Here is a 21,436-nt window from a genome sequence, read left to right on the forward strand (position 1 = left end):
CCGGGCCATACCCCTTCCAGTGCACCAAAAATGACAGCCGACCCCGAACCACCTTGGAGTCAAGAATCCTTTCAACAACAAACTCCCTCTGGCCACGTATCAGAAGAGGGGAAGGTCTTCCACTGGAAGAAGGATTACTAATCGCCCGTTTTAAAAGGGAACAATGAAATGTTTTATTGATACCCAAAGAACGGGGCAGATCTAACTGAAATGCCACCGGATTGATAACCCTGGTGATCTTATAAGGGCCGATGAACCGGGGGCCTAACTTATGAGATGGCTGTCTCAACTTCAAATTCTTGGTAGACAACCAGACGAAGTCTCCTAATTTGAAGCTGCAGGGTCTTTTCCGCTTATCAAAAACCCTTTTGGTCACTAATGACACAGACACAAGGGCTTTCTTCACTTTCCGCCAAATACCTCTATGGACCGAAACCACAGAGGAACCACCAGGCGTGGAGTCCAGGGGGTCAAAAGAATTGGCCTTAGGATGATGCCCATACACACAAAGGAAGGGAGAGATCCCTGTAGCAGAGTGAGCCGCGTTGTTATAGGCAAACTCCGCCATGGACAGATGAGCAACCCAGTCAGTCTGACACTTGGAGACATAACACCTGAGGAACTGCTCCAAGGACTGGTTCACCCTTTCAGTCTGCCCATTAGACTGCGGATGGTAGCCCGACGACAAGCTGACAGAAATCTGGAGATCGGAACAAAATGCCCTCCAGAATTTGGCCACAAACTGGGATCCGCGGTCAGAGACCACATCAAGTGGCAACCCGTGGAGACGCACAACATGCAGCATAAATAATTCAGACAGGCGTCTGGCCGATGGCAGCCCAACCAGTGGAACGAAGTGCGCCATCTTCGAAAACCTGTCAACGACAACCCAGATGGCTGTCATCCCCGAGGATTTGGGCAAGTCCACCACAAAATCCATTGAAATGTGGGTCCATGGCTTAGATGGGATAGAGAGTGGATGTAGTGGGCCAACAGGAACCCCTCTAGGAGTCTTATTTCGGGCACAGATGTCACATGCCCGAACCCACTGATCCACATCCTTAGCCACCGAGGGCCACCACACCGCCCTAGATAGCAACTCCCGAGTTCTGGCAATACCCGGGTGACCTGCAGACTTCTTGGCATGGAATTCCAGGAACACTCGCTGTCTTAACCTAGGAGGCACAAACAAAAGACCTACCGGAAGGTCTGGAGGAGCCTGCTCCTGTGCTCTAAGGACTAATGATAAGAGGTCCTGGGTAATGCCCACTTTAATACATGATGGGGAAACAATGGGCAACGGCTCCTCGGTGGTCTCCTGGATTGGAGCAAAACTCCGCGAGAGCGCATCAGCCTTGATGTTTTTTGACCCAGGGCGATATGTTATCAAAAAATTAAAGCGAGCAAAAAACAAAGCCCATCGTGCCTGCCTGGAATTGAGACGCTTCGCTGACTCTAAATATGCCAGATTCTTATGGTCAGTGAGAATTGAGACCACAAACTTAGCCCCCTCAAGCCAGTGTCTCCACTCCTCGAGTGCATCCTTAATAGCCAACAATTCCCGGTTACCCACGTCATAATTCATCTCGGCAGGCGAAAATTTACGGGAAAAGTAAGCACAGGGATGAAGGCGATTATCTGACACTCCCATCTGAGAAAGCACTGCCCCAATACCCATCTCAGAGGCATCCACCTCCACCACAAAAGGACGCTCTGGATCTGGGTGTCGCAGCACCTTGGCCGAAACAAATGCCCTTTTGAGACGGGCAAAAGCCGCTTTAGCCTCACAAGACCAGTGAGCAACATCCGCCCCTTTCTTAGTGAGTGCCACCAAGGGCGCCACTATAGACGAAAATCCAGCGATAAATCGTCTATAAAAATTCGCAAAGCCCAGGAAACGCTGAAGCGCCTTCAAACTAGTGGGCTGCACCCAATCCAGGACAGCCTGTACCTTGGAACCCTCCATTTGGAAACCTTCTGGGGAGATAATATATCCTAGAAATGCGATTTGCTGAACTTCAAATTCGCACTTCTCCAGCTTCGCCCCAAGCCGGTGGTCTCTGAGTTTCTGGAGGACTAAGCGTACATGCTTCCGATGTTCCTCCAGGGAATGGGAGAAGATTAGGATGTCATCTAAGTATACAACTAAGAATCTATCCAAATATTCCCTGAGCACATCATTCATGAAATCCTGGAAGACTGCCGGGGCATTACAGAGCCCAAAAGGCATCACCAAATATTCATAATGCCCCGAGTGGGTATTAAAGGCAGTCTTCCATTCATCCCCCTCTCTTATTCGGATTAGATTGTACGCACCGCGTAGGTCAATCTTAGAAAAAATAAGAATTTACTTACCGATAATTCTATTTCTCGGAGTCCGTAGTGGATGCTGGGGTTCCTGAAAGGACCATGGGGATTAGCGGCTCCGCAGGAGACAGGGCACAAAAAGTAAAGCTTTACGATCAGGTGGTGTGTACTGGCTCCTCCCCCTATGACCCTCCTCCAAGCCTCAGTTAGGTACTGTGCCCGGACGAGCGTACACAATAAGGAAGGATTTTGAATCCCGGGTAAGACTCATACCAGCCACACCAATCACACTGTACAACCTGTGATCTGAACCCAGTTAACAGTATGAGAACAGCGGAGCCTCTGAAAAGATGGCTCACAACAATAATAACCCGATTTTTGTAACTATGTACAAGTATTGCAGACAATCCGCACTTGGGATGGGCGCCCAGCATCCACTACGGACTCCGAGAAATAGAATTATCGGTAAGTAAATTCTTATTTTCTCTATCGTCCTAGTGGATGCTGGGGTTCCTGAAAGGACCATGGGGATAATACCAAAGCTCCCAAACGGGCGGGAGAGTGCGGATGACTCTGCAGCACCGAATGAGAGAACTCCAGGTCCTCCTTAGCCAGGGTATCAAATTTGTAGGATTTTACAAACGTGTTTTCCCCTGACTAAATAACCGCTCGGCAAAGTTGTAAAGCCGAGACCCCTCGGGCAGCCGCCCAAGATGAGCCCACCTTCCTTGTGGAATGGGCATTTACATATTTTGGCTGTGGCAGGCCTGCCACAGAATGTGCAAGCTGAATTGTATTACACATCCAACTAGCAATAGTCTGCTTAGAAGCAAGAGCACCCAGTTTGTTGGGTGCATACAGGATAACAGCAAGTCAGTTTTCCTGACTCCAGCCGTCCTGGAACATATTTTCAGGGCCCTGACAACATCTAGCAACTTGGAGTCCTCCAAGTCCCTAGTAGGTGCAAGGCACCACAATAAGCTGGTTCAGGTGAAACACTGACACCACCTTAGGGAGAGAACTGGGGACGAGTCCGCAGCTCTGCCCTGTCCGAATGGACAAACAGATATGGGCTTTTTTGAGAAAAAAACCACCAATTTGACACTCGCCTGGTCCAGGCCAGGGCCAAGAGCATGGTCACTTTTCATGTGAGATGCTTCAAATCCACAGATTTGACTGGTTTTAAACCAATGTGATTTGAGGAATCCCAGAACTACGTTGAGATCCCACAGTGCCACTGGAGGCACAAAAGGGGGTTGTATATGCAATACTCCCTTGACAAACTTCTGGACTTCAGGAACTGAAGCCAATTCTTTCTGGAAGAAAATCGACAGGGCCGAAATTTGAACCTTAATGGACCCCAATTTGAGGCCCATAGACACTCCTGTTTGCAGGAAATGCAGGAAACGACCGAGTTGAAATTTCTTTGTGGGGCCTTCCTGGCCTCACACCACGCAACATATTTTCGCCACATGTGGTGATAATGTTGTGCGGTCACCTCCTTTCTGGCTTTGACCAGGGTAGGAATGACCTCTTCCGGAATGCCTTTTTCCCTTAGGATCCGGCGTTCCACCGCCATGCCGACAAACGCAGCTGCGGTAAGTCTTGGAACAGACATGGTACTTGCTGAAGCAAGTCCCTTCTTAGCGGCAGAGGCCATAAGACCTCTGTAAGCATCTCTTGAAGTTCCGGGTACCAAGTCCTTCTTGGCCAATCCGGAGCCATGAGTATAGTTCTTACTCCTCTACGTCTTATAATTCTCAGCACCTTAGGTATGAGAAGCAGAGGAGGGAACACATACACCGACTGGTACACCCACGGTGTTACCAGAACGTCCACAGCTATTGCCTGAGGGTCTCTTGACCTGGCGCAATACCTGTCCCGTTTTTTGTTCAGACGGGACGCCATCATGTCCACCTTTGGTATTTCCCAACGGTTTACAATCATGTGGAAAAAACTTCCCGATGAAGTTTCCACTCTCCCGGGTGGAGGTCGTGCCTGCTGAGGAAGTCTGCTTCCCAGTTTCCATTCCCGGGATGAAACACTGCTGACAGTGCTATCACATGATTTTCCGCCCAGCGAAAAGTCCTTGCAGTTTTTGCCATTGCCCTCCTGCTTCTTGTGTCGCCCTGTCTGTTTACGTGGGCGACTGCCGTGATGTTTTTCCCACTGGATCAATACCGGCTGACCTTGAAGCAGAGGTCTTGCTAAGCTTAGAGCATTATAAATTTACCCTTAGCTCCAGTATATTTATGTGGAGAAAAGTCTCCAGACTTGATCACACTCCCTGGAAATTTTTTCCTTGTGTGACTGCTCCCCAGCCTCTCGGGCTGGGCTCCGTGGTCACCAGCATCCAATCCTGAATGCCGAATCTGCGGCCCTCTAGAAGATGAGCACTCTATAACCACCACAGGAGAGACACCCTTGTCCTTGGATATAGGGTTATCCGCTGATGCATCTGAAGATGCGATCCGGACCATTTGTCCAGCAGATCCCACTGAAAAGTTCTTGCGTGAAATCTGCCGAATGGAATTGCTTCGTAGGAAGCCACCATTTTTACCAGGACCCTTGTGCAATGATGCACTGTTTTTAGGAGGTTCCTGACTAGCTCGGATAACTCCCTGGCTTTCTCTTCCGGGAGAAACACCTTTTTCTGGACTGTGTCCAGAATCATCCCTAGGCACAGCAGACGTGTCGTCGGGATCAGCTGCGATTTTGGAATATTTAGAATCCACCCGTGCTGTTGTAGCAGTATCCGAGATAGTGCTACTCCGACCTCCAACTGTTCCCTGGACTATGCCCTTATCAGGAGATCGTCCAAGTAAGGGATAATTAAGACGCCTTTTCTTCGAAGAAGAATCATCATTTCGGCCATTACCTTGGTAAAGACCCGGGGTGCCGTGGACAATCCAAACGGCAGCGTCTGAAACTGATAGTGACAGTTCTGCACCACGAACCTGAGGTACCCTTAGTGAGAAGGGCAAATTTGGGACATAGAGGTAAGCATCCCTGATGTCCCGGGACACTATATAGTCCCCTTCTTCCTGGTTCGTTATCACTGCTCTGAGTGACTCCATCTTGATTTGAACCTTTGTAAGTGTTCAAAAAAATTTTTAGAATAAGTCTCACCTAGCCTTCTGGCTTCAGTACCACAATATAGTGTGGAATAATACCCCTTTTCTTGTAGTAGGAGGGGTAATTTAATTATCACCTGCTGGGAATACAGCTTGTGAATTTTTTCCCATACTGCCTCCTTGTCGGAGGGAGACCTTGGTAAAGCAGACTTCAGGAGCCTGCGAAGGGGAAACGTCTCGACATTCCAATCTGTACCCCTGGGATACTACTTGTAGGATCCAGGGGTCCTGTACAGTCTCAGCGCCATGCTGAGAACTTGTCTGAAGCGGTGGAACGCTTCTGTTCCTGGGAATGGGCTGCCTGCTGCAGTCTTCTTCCCTTTCCTCTATCCCTGGGCAGATATGATCTTATAGGGACGAAAGGACTGAGGCTGAAAAGACGGTGTCTTTTTCTGCAGAGATGTGACTTAGGGTAAAAACGGTGGATTTTCCAGCAGTTGCCGTGGCCACCAGGTCCGATGGACCGACCCCAAATAACTCCTCTTCCTTTATACGGCAATACACCTTTGTGCCGTTTGGAATCTGCATCACCTGACCACTGTCGTGTCCATAACATCTTCTGGCAGATATGGACATCGCATTTACTCTTGATGCCAGAGTGCAAATATCCCTCTGTGCATCTCGCGTATATAGAAATGCATCCTTTAAATGCTCTATAGTCAATAAAATACTGTCCCTGTCAAGGGTATCAATATTTTTAGTCAGGGAATCCGACCAAGCCACCCCAGCTCTGCACATCCAGGCTGAGGCGATCGCTGGTCGCAGTATAACACCAGTATGTGTGTATATACTTTTTATGATATTTTCCAGCCTCCTGTCAGCTGGTCCTTGAGGACGGCCCTATCTATAGACGGTACCGCCACTTGTTTTGATAAGCGTGTGAGCGCCTTATCCACCCTAAGGGGTGTTTCCCAACGCGCCCTAACTTCTGGCGGGAAAGGGTATACCGCCCATAATTTTCTATCGGGGGGAACCCACGCATCATCACACACTTTATTTAATTTATCTGATTCAGGAAAAACTACGGTAGTTTTTTCACATCCCACATAATACCCTCTTTTGTGGTACTTGTAGTATCAGAAATATGTAACACCTCCTTCATTGCCTTTAACGTGTGGCCCTAATAAGGAATACGTTTGTTTATTCACCGTCGACACTGGATTCAGTGTCCCTGTCTGTGTCTGTGTCGACCGACTAAAGTAAACGGGCGTTTTAAAAACCCCTGACGGTGTTTTTGAGACGTCTGGACCGGTACTAATTGTTTGTCGGCCGTCTCATGTCGTCAACCGACCTTGCAGCGTGTTGACATTATCACGTAATTCCCTAAATAAGCCATCCATTCCGGTGTCGACTCCCTAGAGAGTGACATCACCATTACAGGCAATTGCTCCGCCTCCTCACCAACATCGTCCTCATACATGTCGACACACACGTACCGACACACAGCACACACACAGGGAATGCTCTGATAGAGGACAGGACCCACTAGCCCTTTGGAGAGACAGAGGGAGAGTTTGCCAGCACACACCAAAAACGCTATAATTATATAGGGACAACCTTATATAAGTGTTTTCCCTTATAGCATCTTTTTTATATATTTCTAACGCCAAATTAGTGCCCCCCCTCTCTGTTTTAACCCTGTTTCTGTAGTGCAGTGCAGGGGAGAGCCTGGGAGCCTTCCCTCCAGCCTTTCTGTGAGGGAAAATGGCGCTGTGTGCTGAGGAGATAGGCCCCGCCCCTTTTTCGGCGGCCTCGTCTCCCGCTCTTAACGGATTCTGGCAGGGGTTAAATATCTCCATATAGCCTCCGGAGGCTATATGTGAGGTATTTTTAGCCAAAATAGGTTTTCATTTGCCTCCCAGGGCGCCCCCCTCCCAGCGCCCTGCACCCTCAGTGACTGCCGTGTGAAGTGTGCTGAGAGGAAAATGGCGCACAGCTGCAGTGCTGTGCGCTACCTTTAGAAGACTGAGGAGTCTTCTGCCGCCGATTCTGGACCTCTTCTTACTTCAGCATCTGCAAGGGGGCCGGCGGCAAGGCTCCGGTGACCATCCAGGCTGTACCTGTGATCGTCCCTCTGGAGCTGATGTCCAGTAGCCAAGAAGCCAATCCATCCTGCACGCAGGTGAGTTCACTTCTTCTCCCCTAAGTCCCTCGTTGCAGTGATCCTGTTGCCAGCAGGACTCACTGTAAAATAAAAAACCTAAGCTAAACTTTTCTAAGCAGCTCTTTAGGAGAGCCACCTAGATTGCACCCTTCTCGGCCGGGCACAAAAATCTAACTGAGGCTTGGAGGAGGGTCATAGGGGGAGGAGCCAGTACACACCACCTGATCGTAAAGCTTTACTTTTTGTGCCCTGTCTCCTGCGGAGCCGCTAATCCCCATGGTCCTTTCAGGAACCCCAGCATCCACTAGGACGATAGAGAAAATGGTGGCAGTACGAAGCTGGTCAAACAAGACCGAAATGAGAGGCAGTGGGTATGAGTTTTTAATCGTGATACGGTTCAATTCCCTGAAGTCGATGCAGGGTCGCAACGAACCGTCCTTTTTACCCACGAAGAAGAACCCCGACCCAACTGGAGACTGTGAAGGTCTGATAAATCCCTTAGCCAAGTTCTCCTGAATGTACTCTGCCATAGCCTGAGTCTCAGGACGTGACAGGGAGTACAACCTGCTCTTGGGAAGCTTAGCATTTGGCAACAAATCAATGGCACAGTCATAGGAGCGATGGGGAGGTAGTACCTCTGCAACTTTTTTGGAGAACACGTCCGCAAAATCTGCATAACACCCTGGCAATCCTGGCAAACTTAGCTGCGAGAACCTGACTGGAAGGCTCAAGCAACTCCTGAAACAATCAGTACTCCAACTAAGAATCTCCCCAGAGACCCAGTCAAATTGAGGATTGTGGGCCCTTAACCAGGGTAACCCCAACACCAATGGGGCAAAAGTACAGACAGTCACATAAAAGGACAATTTTTCAGAGTGTGTGGCTCCAATAAACAAAGAAATCTGGCTAGTGCAAGAGGTAATTTTACCTTGGGATAATGGTTCCCCGTTTAACCCACAAATCTCAATTTCCGATGCCAAGGGTACTAAGGGAACAGAGTGTTTCAGGGCGAATTGGCGGTCCATAAAAACCCCGTCGGCCCCACTGTCCACAAAGGCCTCAGTCTTGACAGTTTGACCGAGGATCTTCAAAGTCACCGGAATGATAAAAGTCTTCTTGGGAAATTCTGACTTCTGGCCTGACAGGATATTTCCCATCACCCTCAGGCCCTGAAGTTTTCCAGCTTTTCTGGGCATGATACTACCACATGACCTTTATTCCCACAGTACAAACACAACCCCTGCTGTCTCCTCCGCATCTTCTCACGCGAGGAGAGGCGGGTAGCCCCAATCTGCATAGGCTCCTCGGAAAATTCCTCAGAGTCTGAGGTTCCCTTGGGAAGGAAGGAAATCTCAGTCTCCCTTTCAAGCCTACGCTCTCTCAGCCGTCTATCCACCCGGATGGATAACTGCATGAGCTGATCCAAGCTATCAGGCAAGGGATGTTGTACCAGTTGGTCCTTTATCTGGTTAGAAAGACCTCTTCGGTACTGGTGTCTCAGGGCTGGGTCATTCCACTGGGTATCATGGGCCAACCTCCGAAACTCCGTACAGTAAACCTCAACTGGCCTTCGCCCTTGCTTAAGGATCGAAATCTGAGCCTCGGCTGAGGCCGTCTTGTCAGGGTCATCATACAACATGCCCAGTGCCGTAAAAAAAGCATCAACACTTTTAAGCGACGGACAGTCAGGCTGCAACCCATATGCCCAGACCTGTGGGTCTCCTTGTAGCAAGGAAATCACTATGCCCACCCGCTGAATCTCCGACCCAGAAGACTGAGGCCTAAGCCGGAAGTATAGCTTGCAGCTCTCCTTGAAACAAAAGAACTGCGAGCGATCTCCAGAAAAACGATCCGGGAGATTTACTTTCGGCTCCTTAACCCCTGCAGGTGCTGCTGCTGCGGGAGCTCCGCCAGCAGCCTGGGAGGTGTGCATTTTAATGGACAAATCATTACATTTTTGAGTCAGGACCTGCACCTGATCAACCACCTGTTGCAACGTATTTTGAGGGGTATGCTCCATATTCCCACAAAATTTCAACAGGAGTATTGGGCTGCTGAATATGTTATGCACACCAGTGCCTGCAGGAAAGTACTGGTGTCAGGGCTGTTATGCACTCCAGTGCCTGCAGGAATGTACTGGTGTTTGAACTGTTATGCAAAACAAATGGACTCACAGACAGACTAGGGAATATGACATAACGTACACAGAAGGTGGTAGGGTAACAAAATACACACAACGTGAACAGAGAAGCCCAGAGGCTAAGGAACTGGGTATCTCCCTTGTATTAGAACTGCTCAGATGTGAAAAGCAAGATGTTGTGTTTTAATACATAGAAAACCCGAAATGCTGTTGCTAAGGGCAACAGCAAAACCCTAAAGGGTTACCAACGGGTGTGGCAGTAAACTCCTTGGTCAGAGATGGAATGATAGACACAAGGAGATTCTCCACAATCCTAATTCTCACTTGCAGTGCACAGGTTCGGTTTACTGCCACTAAACTGACCCCTGACACCTAGCACAGTGAGACAGGATTAGACAGGCAAGTCTTAGAATACAGCCGCAAACTTGCTAAGTTCACAGAGTAGTAACAGAACCCCAGCAAGCTAAACGACTGACTCCAGTCTTACTGCTAGGTCTGGATTGGCAGAGTGTAATACCAAATCCCCAGGCCTATTTGCAGTAAGCAACAAACAAATACAAAGCTACACAGTACTGGCTAACTTTCAGAAACTGACTAACCAACAAAGATTCAGCAGCATCTGCTTACCCTGAAAAGAGGCCTTATAAAGCAGGTGCTGTCCACGCCCCACTCAGACCTCACAGACTGTGAGCACAAAAACCAGCACCGGATCCCCTGCCATGCACAGAGCCTATAACCACTGCACAGCAAAAGACCCGAACCGGAGTATCAGCTGCGCTCAGGTTACTCCGCTAGCACTTGTCTCCCGGTTGCCATGACGACGTGGCAGCACAGGGCAGGAGACCCTAACACATAATAAGGACCCGGAAATCCACCGGGTCTCCTGGTGTGGCGATCACCTCAGTTCCTTTCTCGGCTTCCGTATTGAACGGTTGCCATGGGAACCCGCCTTGCGTCATGAATCTCCCAAAGCAGTATACAATTCATACAAATACATTTCAATCCAAAGTATAGTTTGTATAAAGATAGAGGCAATGTTAAGTGAATATTAATTACAGATTGGATGTTCATCATTTAAAAGTAGGTACATATATTTTCTCAGAGGAGCATACCCAGGTGTCTTTTGCCCATACATGCTCTTATATATCCTCATGGAGCTAAGTCCCTAGTTATGTTGTTTTTTTCCTCAAAAAGAGATTGTATATAGAAATAAGGACACTTGTCTTTTTTGTGACCTATAGGTCATTATAAATGATCATCATTCTGATAATTATAATGTAGTGGATATTACTAGATGTCTGATAAATAATATTTCAACAGAAAATAGAGGTATCAATACAACCAACATCAATGAATGTGTTAATATTCATACATCGATCAATCTAATAACTAGAAAAAAGACATATATATATATAACTCTCTCACCATGTAGAAACAGATATTAAAATTGATATTAATCATATCGTAGTCCCGATTTTGATGATGTCATTGGTATCACTATTACTAATCTCATAGCCATTATCAGTTATGAAGAGTATATCGTAGATGGTAGTTTTAAAGCAAAATATATAAAAAGCATAATTCTGAGGAAGACAGAGAGAGGTCCACATGATCCTAAATGACAGAGTTAAGTTCTATTGCCTCGTTTAATCCCTCTGGATGTAATGAATTGTATTTGAGCATCCAGAAGACTTCTCTGCGGCATAATTGATTGAATCTGTCCCCCCCTCTGTCTGTTGGTGTAACTTGTTCTAAGCAAATGATGGAAAGACAGGCAGGATTGCCTTCATGTTTCATTAAGTAATGTCGTGAGACACTGTGTGTCTCCAACTTACGTGTTATGTTACGGCGGTGTTCCATAAAGCGTGTGTGTATCGCTCTCGTGGTCCTGCCAACATAATGTAGGCCACACCCACATGTTAGTACATATATCACAAATCTTGAATCACAATTCATGAAAGATTTGAAAAAATATTTTTCCTGGAAGCCGGGTATAGATACGGATGTAGTCTTACGGTCCATGTGCTGACACATGGTGCATCTGCTCTTACCACATCTGTGGAAGCCAACGGGTTTGGTGGTTAACCAGTCTGAGCCTCCTCCTTGTCCCTTTATTGGGGCAGATCTAAAATGGCTCGGTGCAAAGATGGTTTTGAGGGCTCTATTTTTCTTATATACAATCTGTGGTTTATTAGGTAGTATGTTACCCAGAACATTATCTTGTTTAAGTATCCTGTAATTCCGACTAATGATGGTTTTGATTTCATTGGCGCATCTGTTATATTTACAGATGAACGCCAATTCTCTTTTCTGTATGTCCTGATTAGCTGTTTTATTTTTGGAAGGGAGAAGTAGATCTTGCCTATCCATATTTAAGGCCTCCCTAAGGGCCTCGTCTAGAATATGTTGTGGATATTCTCTGCTTTTAAAAGAATTTATGAGTTGGTTCACCTGTATTTTAAAGGTGTCTGTATTTGAACAATTGCGTCTAAGACGCATTAATTGCCCTTTAGGGATGTTGTTCTTCCATGGGGCGTAATGAGCACTCCTATAATGTAGATATGAGTTAGTATTAACTGATTTAATAAAATTAGATGTAAGGATTTTTCTGATCACGTGACGAGGTATGTCACGTGATCGGAACTATCTCACTTTGTTTATCTGTTTTAATGGGTTATATATACTCGTTTTTTAACTTTAACATAATTTATGAATAGATATTTAGTATGTATTTTGGACTAATTGTCCTTTGTTTAATTTTGGATGGTTTGTTTCTATACCAGGGGTGTCAAACTCAAATTCATCGGGGGCCGCATCAGCAGTTTGGTCCCCATCAAAGGGCCGGTTGTATCTGTAGGTCTATCCAAAATTTACCGCTCCACCTGCCTTATATGTGCCCAGCCATCTGCCCCCTTTTAAAGTGCCCAGCCATGTGCCCCCTTTTATAGTGCCCAGCCATGTGCCCCCTTTTATAGTGCACAGGTCCCCATTTTACACATTGCGGCAGGCACAGGTCCCCATTTTACACATTGCGGCAGGCACAGGTCCCCATTTTACACATAGCGGCAGGTACAGGTCCCCATTTTACACATTGTGGCAGGCACAGGTCCCCATTTTACACATAGCGGCAGGTACAGGTCCCCATTTTACACATTGTGGCAGGCACAGGTCCCCATTTTACACATTGTGGCAGGCACAGGTCCCCATTTTACACATTGCGGCAGGCACAGGTCCCCATTTTACACATAGCGGCAGGTACAGGTCCCCATTTTACACATTGTGGCAGGCACAGGTCCCCATTTTACACATTGTGGCAGGCACAGGTCCCCATTTTACACATTGTGGCAGGCACAGGTCCCCATTTTACACATAGCGGCAGGTACAGGTCCCCATTTTACACATTGTGGCAGGCACAGGTCCCCATTTTACACATTGTGGCAGGCACAGGTCCCCATTTTACACATTGTGGCAGGCACAGGTCCCCATTTTACACATAGCGGCAGGTACAGGTCCCCATTTTACACATTGTGGCAGGCACAGGTCCCCATTTTACACATTGTGGCAGGCACAGGTCCCCATTTTACACATTGTGGCAGGCACAGGTCCCCATTTTACACATAGCGGCAGGTACAGGTCCCCATTTTACACATTGTGGCAGGCACAGGTCCCCATTTTACACATAGCGGCAGGTACAGGTCCCCATTTTACACATTGTGGCAGGCACAGGTCCCCATTTTACACATTGTGGCAGGCACAGGTCCCCATTTTACACATTGTGGCAGGCACAGGTCCCCATTTTACACATTGCGGCAGGTGGTGGAAGGAGGGAGAGAGAGAGAAAGAGAGGAAGGGAGAGGGGCTGACTTACATTTGAAGCGGTTCTCGCCGCTCTTCAGCCGCCTCTCCCTCCTCGTCTGCGCGGCTCCCTTCTCCCTCCTCCGACGGGGTTTCGTTGAATGACGCGTTTGCGCCGTGACGTCACGACGCAATCGCGTCATTCCGCGAAACCCCGCCCCCCCCGAGCTGGGCACTCGGGAGAAGGGGGTTTCATGGCGGCGGCACCGCGGGCCATCAGACGAGGTCTGGCGGGCCGGATTTGGCCCGCGGGCCTTGTCTTTGACACCCCTGTTCTATACAATAGTAATCACCCAAACAGGTGACAACAATCAATCTATTAGTAAGAGTATAAATAGAGCACCTTATGTTTATGGACCTCATGCTCCTGAGGAAGCTGGATTTACCAGTGAAACGCGTTGAGCTTTTTCTGATCAACCTGAATCTACTTGCTCTATCTGGACTCTGCTCTCCACACCGGCTCGCCAAAGCCGTGTCCTCCTGGGCAATGGCCCTCATTCCGAGTTGTTCGCTCGGTATTTTTCATCGCATCGCAGTGAAAATCCGCTTAGTACGCATGCGCAATGTTCGCACTGCGACTGCGCCAAGTAACTTTACTATGAAGATAGTATTTTTACTCACGGCTTTTTCTTCGCTCCGGCGATCGTAATGTGATTGACAGGAAATGGGTGTTACTGGGCGGAAACACAGCGTTTCAGGGGCGTGTGGCTGAAAACGCTACCGTTTCCGGAAAAAACGCAGGAGTGGCCGGGGAAACGGTGGGAGTGCCTGGGCGAACGCTGGGTGTGTTTGTGACGTCAACCAGGAACGACAAGCACTGAACTGATCGCACAGGCAGAGTAAGTCTGGAGCTACTCTGAAACTGCTAAGTAGTTAGTAATCGCAATATTGCGAATACATCGGTCGCAATTTTAAGAAGCTAAGATTCACTCCCAGTAGGCGGCGGCTTAGCGTGTGTAACTCTGCTAAATTCGCCTTGCGACCGATCAACTCGGAATGAGGGCCAATATTTGGACACATCTCCCATCACTGGATCTCTTCACCTAACTGACCCACCCCTACAGCTACACAAAGGACTTGTTCCAAGGCTGATGCTCACCTACAAGGGGAATTGGTAAATATCTTCTGAGTACAGTGAATATACAAAGGGAAGCTGTCCTAGCCTATAGGAATGGACAATCTAAACAGTGGAACATATGAATTATATCCAATTTTATCCAGATAAGCTCTATTCAAGCTTTTATTGCCACCCAGTGGCAAGAGGAATTCCTTCTTTTTTAAGAATTGTTATATGTGATATGCTATTAAATTGTCATTCTTTTTTATAGAACAAACCATCCGTTTATTATTATTATTATTATTATTATTAATTTACTATTAAGGTTATTATTACTATTATGTTTTACAATTATTGACATTATATTATCTTAAATTGATTCAGCCAGCGCAGGTACACACTCCTTTTTACAACTTGGACAGTGAATGTGACACCCCTGTGATAACCTGAGATAGAGCCGGTGGTGGGGCATATGGGAGAGCCTCACGCTTTGGGGCTAATACCTATCAGGTGCTCTGCGCCATATGTCAGAGTGTATAGGACAGGGCGCACACAGGATGGAGAAATGTTCTGCAGATCTCTGTGTAAGATGTATAGCGGTGTCCAGCAGAACAGGAGGTATGAGGTGGTGCACACCCGCGCTCTACTATGTGCACCAGCTGCCACTAATAAGGATGCAATAAATGCTGTATTCTACATGAAGACTACAGTACATTGTGCAAATAATTCTGCCTGCAGTGTGGAAGCAGTGCACAGGGGGCTGGGGGAGCACGGGGGCTGGTGGTGCACAGGGGGCTGGGGGAGCACGGGGTCTGGTGGTGCACAGGGGGCTGCACAGGGGGCTGGTGGTGCACAGGGGGCTGGGGGAGCACGGGGTCTGGTGGTGCACAGGGGGCTGGTGGTGCACAGGGGGCTGGTGGTGCACAGGGGGCTGGTGGTGCACAGGGGGCTGGTGGTGCACAGGGGGCTGCACAGGGGGCTGGTGGTGCACAGGGGGCTGGGGGAGCACAGGGGGTTGGTGGTGCATAGGGGGCTGGGGGTATGTCACGTGTCAGCACTGCTGTATATATGTGTGTATATATCGGATAGTACAGCGCCGCTGTGTAACTCACCGGTGGGTTCCACAGTCACAGATAGGAGGTTGGAGTTCTGCTTCCTGTCGGACCCCTCCTCAGTAACCACACACATGTATGAGCCCCCGTCCTCGGCGTGTGCCCAGTTGATCCTTAGGGTCCAGGTGTGCTGGTCTCTCCGACCCACTGACAGCTGCCACCGTGCCGCCCGGGCGCTGTACAGCTTCATGTACTGGGTGATGCCAGACGGCTCCCAGCTCGCAGCCACCTCATTATTGAGCAGCCAGGAGACGTGGAAGCGGCGCGGGTCGGGACTCAGGTGGGTAACAGAGCAGGTGACCTCCAGAGGACTCCCAGCACTGAGAGTACCGCCTGTAGCTCGGATCCCTACATCAAATCCTCCACCTGGAACATAAATCCTCAGACAGTTATCTTACACCCGGGCCTTACCTGAAACACCCTCACAGTACATACTTACCCCCCCCCCCATACCTTACACCCGGGCCTTACCTGAAACACCCTCACAGTGCATACTTACCCCCCCCCCCATACCTTACACCCGGGACTCACCTGAAACACCCTCACAGTACACACTTACCCCCCCCCATACCTTACACCCCCCGGCCTTACCCGAAACACCCTCACAGAACACACTTACCCCCCCCATACCTTTCATCCGGGCCTCACCTGAAACACCCTCACAGAACACACTTACCCCCCCCCCCCCATACCTTACTCCCGGGCCTTACCCGAAACACCCTCACAGTACATACTTACCTCCCCCCCCCCCCCATACCTTACACCCGGGACTCACCTGAAACACCCTCACAGTACACACTTACCCCCCCCCCCCCCATACCTTACACCCCGGCCTTACCCGAAACACCCTCACAGAACACACTTACCCCCCCATACCTTACACCCGGGCCTCACCTGAAACACCCTCACAGAACACACTTACCCCCCCCCCGTACCTTACTCCCGGGCCTTACCCGAAACACCCTCACAGTACATACTTACCTCCCCCCCCATACCTTACACCCGGGCCTCACCTGAAACACCCTCAAAGAACACACTTACCCCCCCCCATACCTTACACCCGGGCCTTACCCAAAACACCCTCACAGTACATACTTAACCCCCCCCCATACCTTACACCCGGGCCTCACCTGAAACACCCTCACAGAACACACTTACCCCTCCCCATACCTTACACCCGGCCTTACCCGAAACACCCTCACAGTACACTCTTACCCCACCCCCCATACCTTACACCCGGGCCTTACCCGAAACACCCTCACAGTATACACTTAAATACCTCAACCCACCCACATACCTTATACCAGGGCCTTACCCAAAACACCCTCAAAGTACACACTTACCCCCTCCCATACCTTACACCCGGGCCTTACCTGAAACACCCTCACAGTACACACTTATCCCCCACCCATACCTTACACCCGGGCCTTACCTGAAACACCCTCACAGTACACACTTACGCCCCCCCATACCTTACACCCGGGCCTTACCCGAAACACCCTCACAGTACATACTTAACCCCCCCCCCCATACCTTACACCCGGGCCACACCTGAAACACCCTCACAGAACACACTTACCCCCCCCCATACCTTACACCCGGCCTTACCCGAAACACCCTCACAGTACACTCTTACCCCACCCCCCATACCTTACACCCGGGCCTTACCCGAAACACCCTCACAGTATACACTTAAATACCTCAACCCACCCACATACCTTATACCAGGGCCTTACCCAAAACACCCTCAAAGTACACACTTACCCCCTCCCATACCTTACACCCGGGCCTTACCTGAAACACCCTCACAGTACACACTTATCCCCCACCCATACCTTACACCCGGGCCTTACCTGAAACACCCTCACAGTACACACTTACGCCCCCCAATACCTTACACCCGGGCCTTGCTGAAACACCCTCACAGTACACACATACACCCCCCCCCCAACATACCTTACACCCGGGCCTTACCTGAAACACCCTCACAGTACTCACTTACCCCCCACCCCATACCTTACACCCGGGCCTTACCTGAAACACCCTGACAGTACACACTTACCCCCCCCCATACCTTACACCCTGGCCTTACCCGAAACACCCTCACAGTACACACTCACCCCCCCCCCCCCCCCATACCTTACTCCCGGGCCTTACCCGAAACACCCTCACAGTACATACTTACCCCCCCCCCCCCATACCTTACACCCGGGCCTCACCTGAAACACCCTCACAGAACACACTTACCCCCCCCCATACCTTACACCCGGCCTTACCCGAAACACCCTCACAGTATACACTTAAATACCTCAACCCACCCACATACCTTATACCAGGGCCTTACCCAAAACACCCTCAAAGTACACACTTACCCCCTCCCATACCTTACACCCGGGCCTTACCTGAAACACCCTCACAGTACACACATACACCCCCCCCCCAACATACCTTACACCCGGGCCTTACCTGAAACACCCTCACAGTACACACTTATGCCCCCCAATACCTTACACCCGGGCCTTGCCTGAAACACCCTCACAGTACACATTTACCCCACCCCCCATACCTTACACCCGGGCCTCACCTGAAACACCCTCACAGAACACACTTACCCCTCCCCATACCTTACACCCGGCCTTACCCGAAACACCCTCACAGTACACTCTTACCCCACCCCCCATACCTTACACCCGGGCCTTACCCGAAACACCCTCACAGTATACACTTAAATACCTCAACCCACCCACATACCTTATACCAGGGCCTTACCCAAAACACCCTCAAAGTACACACTTACCCCCTCCCATACCTTACACCCGGGCCGTACCTGAAACACCCTCACAGTACACACTTATCCCCCACCCATACCTTACACCCGGGCCTTACCTGAAACACCCTCACAGTACACACTTACGCCCCCCCATACCTTACACCCGGGCCTTACCCGAAACACCCTCACAGTACATACTTAACCCCCCCCCCCCCATACCTTACACCCGGGCCACACCTGAAACACCCTCACAGAACACACTTACCCCCCCCCCCCATACCTTACACCCGGCCTTACCCGAAACACCCTCACAGTACACTCTTACCCCACCCCCCATACCTTACACCCGGGCCTTACCCGAAACACCCTCACAGTATACACTTAAATACCTCAACCCACCCACATACCTTATACCAGGGCCTTACCCAAAACACCCTCAAAGTACACACTTACCCCCTCCCATACCTTACACCCGGGCCTTACCTGAAACACCCTCACAGTACACACTTATCCCCCACCCATACCTTACTCCCGGGCCTTACCTGAAACACCCTCACAGTACACACTTACGCCCCCCAATACCTTACACCCGGGCCTTGCTGAAACACCCTCACAGTACACACATACACCCCCCCAACATACCTTACACCCGGGCCTTACCTGAAACACACTCACAGTACTCACTTACCCCCCACCCCATACCTTACACCCGGGCCTTACCTGAAACACCCTCATAGTACACACTTACCCCCCCCCATACCTTACACCCTGGCCTTACCCGAAACACCCTCACAGAACACACTTACCCCCCCCCCCCCCCATACCTTACTCCCGGGCCTTACCCGAAACACCCTCACAGTACATACTTACCCCCCCCATACCTTACACCCGGGCCTCACCTGAAACACCCTCACAGAACACACTTCCCCCCCCCCCCCATACCTTACACCCGGCCTTACCCGAAACACCCTCACAGTATACACTTAAATACCTCAACCCACCCACATACCTTATACCAGGGCCTTACCCAAAACACCCTCAAAGTACACACTTACCCCCTCCCATACCTTACACCCGGACCTTACCTGAAACACCGTCACAGTACACACTTATCCCCCACCCATACCTTACACCCGGGCCTTACCTGAAACACCCTCAAAGTACACACTTACCCCCCCCCCCCATACCTTACACCCGGGCCTTACCTGAAACACCCTCACAGTACACACTTATGCCCCCCAATACCTTACACCCGGGCCTTGCCTGAAACACCCTCACAGTACACACATACACCCCCCCCCCCAACATACCTTACACCCGGGCCTTACCTGAAACACCCTCACAGTACACACTTATGCCCCCCAATACCTTACACCCGGGCCTTGCCTGAAACACCCTCACAGTACACACTTACCCCACCCCCCATACCTTACACCCGGGCCTCACCTGAAACACCCTCACAGAACACACTTACCCCTCCCCATACCTTACACCCGGCCTTACCCGAAACACCCTCACAGTACACTCTTACCCCACCCCCCATACCTTACACCCGGGCCTTACCCGAAACACCCTCACAGTATACACTTAAATACCTCAACCCACCCACATACCTTATACCAGGGCCTTACCCAAAACACCCTCAAAGTACACACTTACCCCCTCCCATACCTTACACCCGGGCCTTACCTGAAACACCCTCACAGTACACACTTATCCCCCACCCATACCTTACACCCGGGCCTTACCTGAAACACCCTCACAGTACACACTTACGCCCCCCAATACCTTACACCCGGGCCTTGCTGAAACACCCTCACAGTACACACATACACCCCCCCCCCAACATACCTTACACCCGGGCCTTACCTGAAACACCCTCACAGTACTCACTTACCCCCCACCCCATACCTTACACCCGGGCCTTACCTGAAACACCCTGACAGTACACACTTACCCCCCCCCATACCTTACACCCTGGCCTTACCCGAAACACCCTCACAGTACACACTCACCCCCCCCCCCCATACCTTACACCCGGGCCTCACCTGAAACACCCTCACAGAACACACTTACCCCCCCCCCGTACCTTACTCCCGGGCCTTACCCGAAACACCCTCACAGTACATACTTACCTCCCCCCCCATACCTTACACCCGGGCCTCACCTGAAACACCCTCAAAGAACACACTTACCCCCCCCCATACCTTACACCCGGGCCTTACCCAAAACACCCTCACAGTACATACTTAACCCCCCCCCATACCTTACACCCGGGCCTCACCTGAAACACCCTCACAGAACACACTTACCCCTCCCCATACCTTACACCCGGCCTTACCCGAAACACCCTCACAGTACACTCTTACCCCACCCCCCATACCTTACACCCGGGCCTTACCCGAAACACCCTCACAGTATACACTTAAATACCTCAACCCACCCACATACCTTATACCAGGGCCTTACCCAAAACACCCTCAAAGTACACACTTACCCCCTCCCATACCTTACACCCGGGCCTTACCTGAAACACCCTCACAGTACACACTTATCCCCCACCCATACCTTACACCCGGGCCTTACCTGAAACACCCTCACAGTACACACTTACGCCCCCCAATACCTTACACCCGGGCCTTGCTGAAACACCCTCACAGTACATACTTATCCCCCACCCATACCTTACACCCGGGCCTTACCTGAAACACCCTCACAGTACTCACTTACCCCCCACCCCATACCTTACACCCGGGCCTTACCTGAAACACCCTCACAGTACACACTTACCCCCCCCCCATACCTTACACCCTGGCCTTACCCGAAACACCCTCACAGAACACACTTACCCCCCCCCCCCCCCATACCTTACTCCCGGGCCTTACCCGAAACACCCTCACAGTACATACTTACCCCCCCCCATACCTTACACCCGGGCCTCACCTGAAACACCCTCA

The 21,436-nt window shown here is 50.1% G+C and overlaps 1 protein-coding gene across 1 annotated transcript in view; it reads right to left on the bottom strand.

Moving 5' to 3' along the window:
* Positions 1-21,436, bottom strand: part of LOC135050399 (immunoglobulin superfamily member 3-like) — a 100,479-nt gene that overhangs the window by 60,957 nt on the left and 18,086 nt on the right. Inside the window, exon 4 of the mRNA XM_063956886.1 lies at positions 15,710-16,075. Within this exon, the coding sequence (XP_063812956.1) occupies positions 15,710-16,075 (366 nt within the window). The remainder of the gene's footprint in view (positions 1-15,709; positions 16,076-21,436) is intronic.

This window comes from Pseudophryne corroboree, chromosome 2 (genome assembly GCF_028390025.1).
Source record: "Pseudophryne corroboree isolate aPseCor3 chromosome 2, aPseCor3.hap2, whole genome shotgun sequence".
Classification (NCBI taxonomy): domain Eukaryota; kingdom Metazoa; phylum Chordata; class Amphibia; order Anura; family Myobatrachidae; genus Pseudophryne; species Pseudophryne corroboree.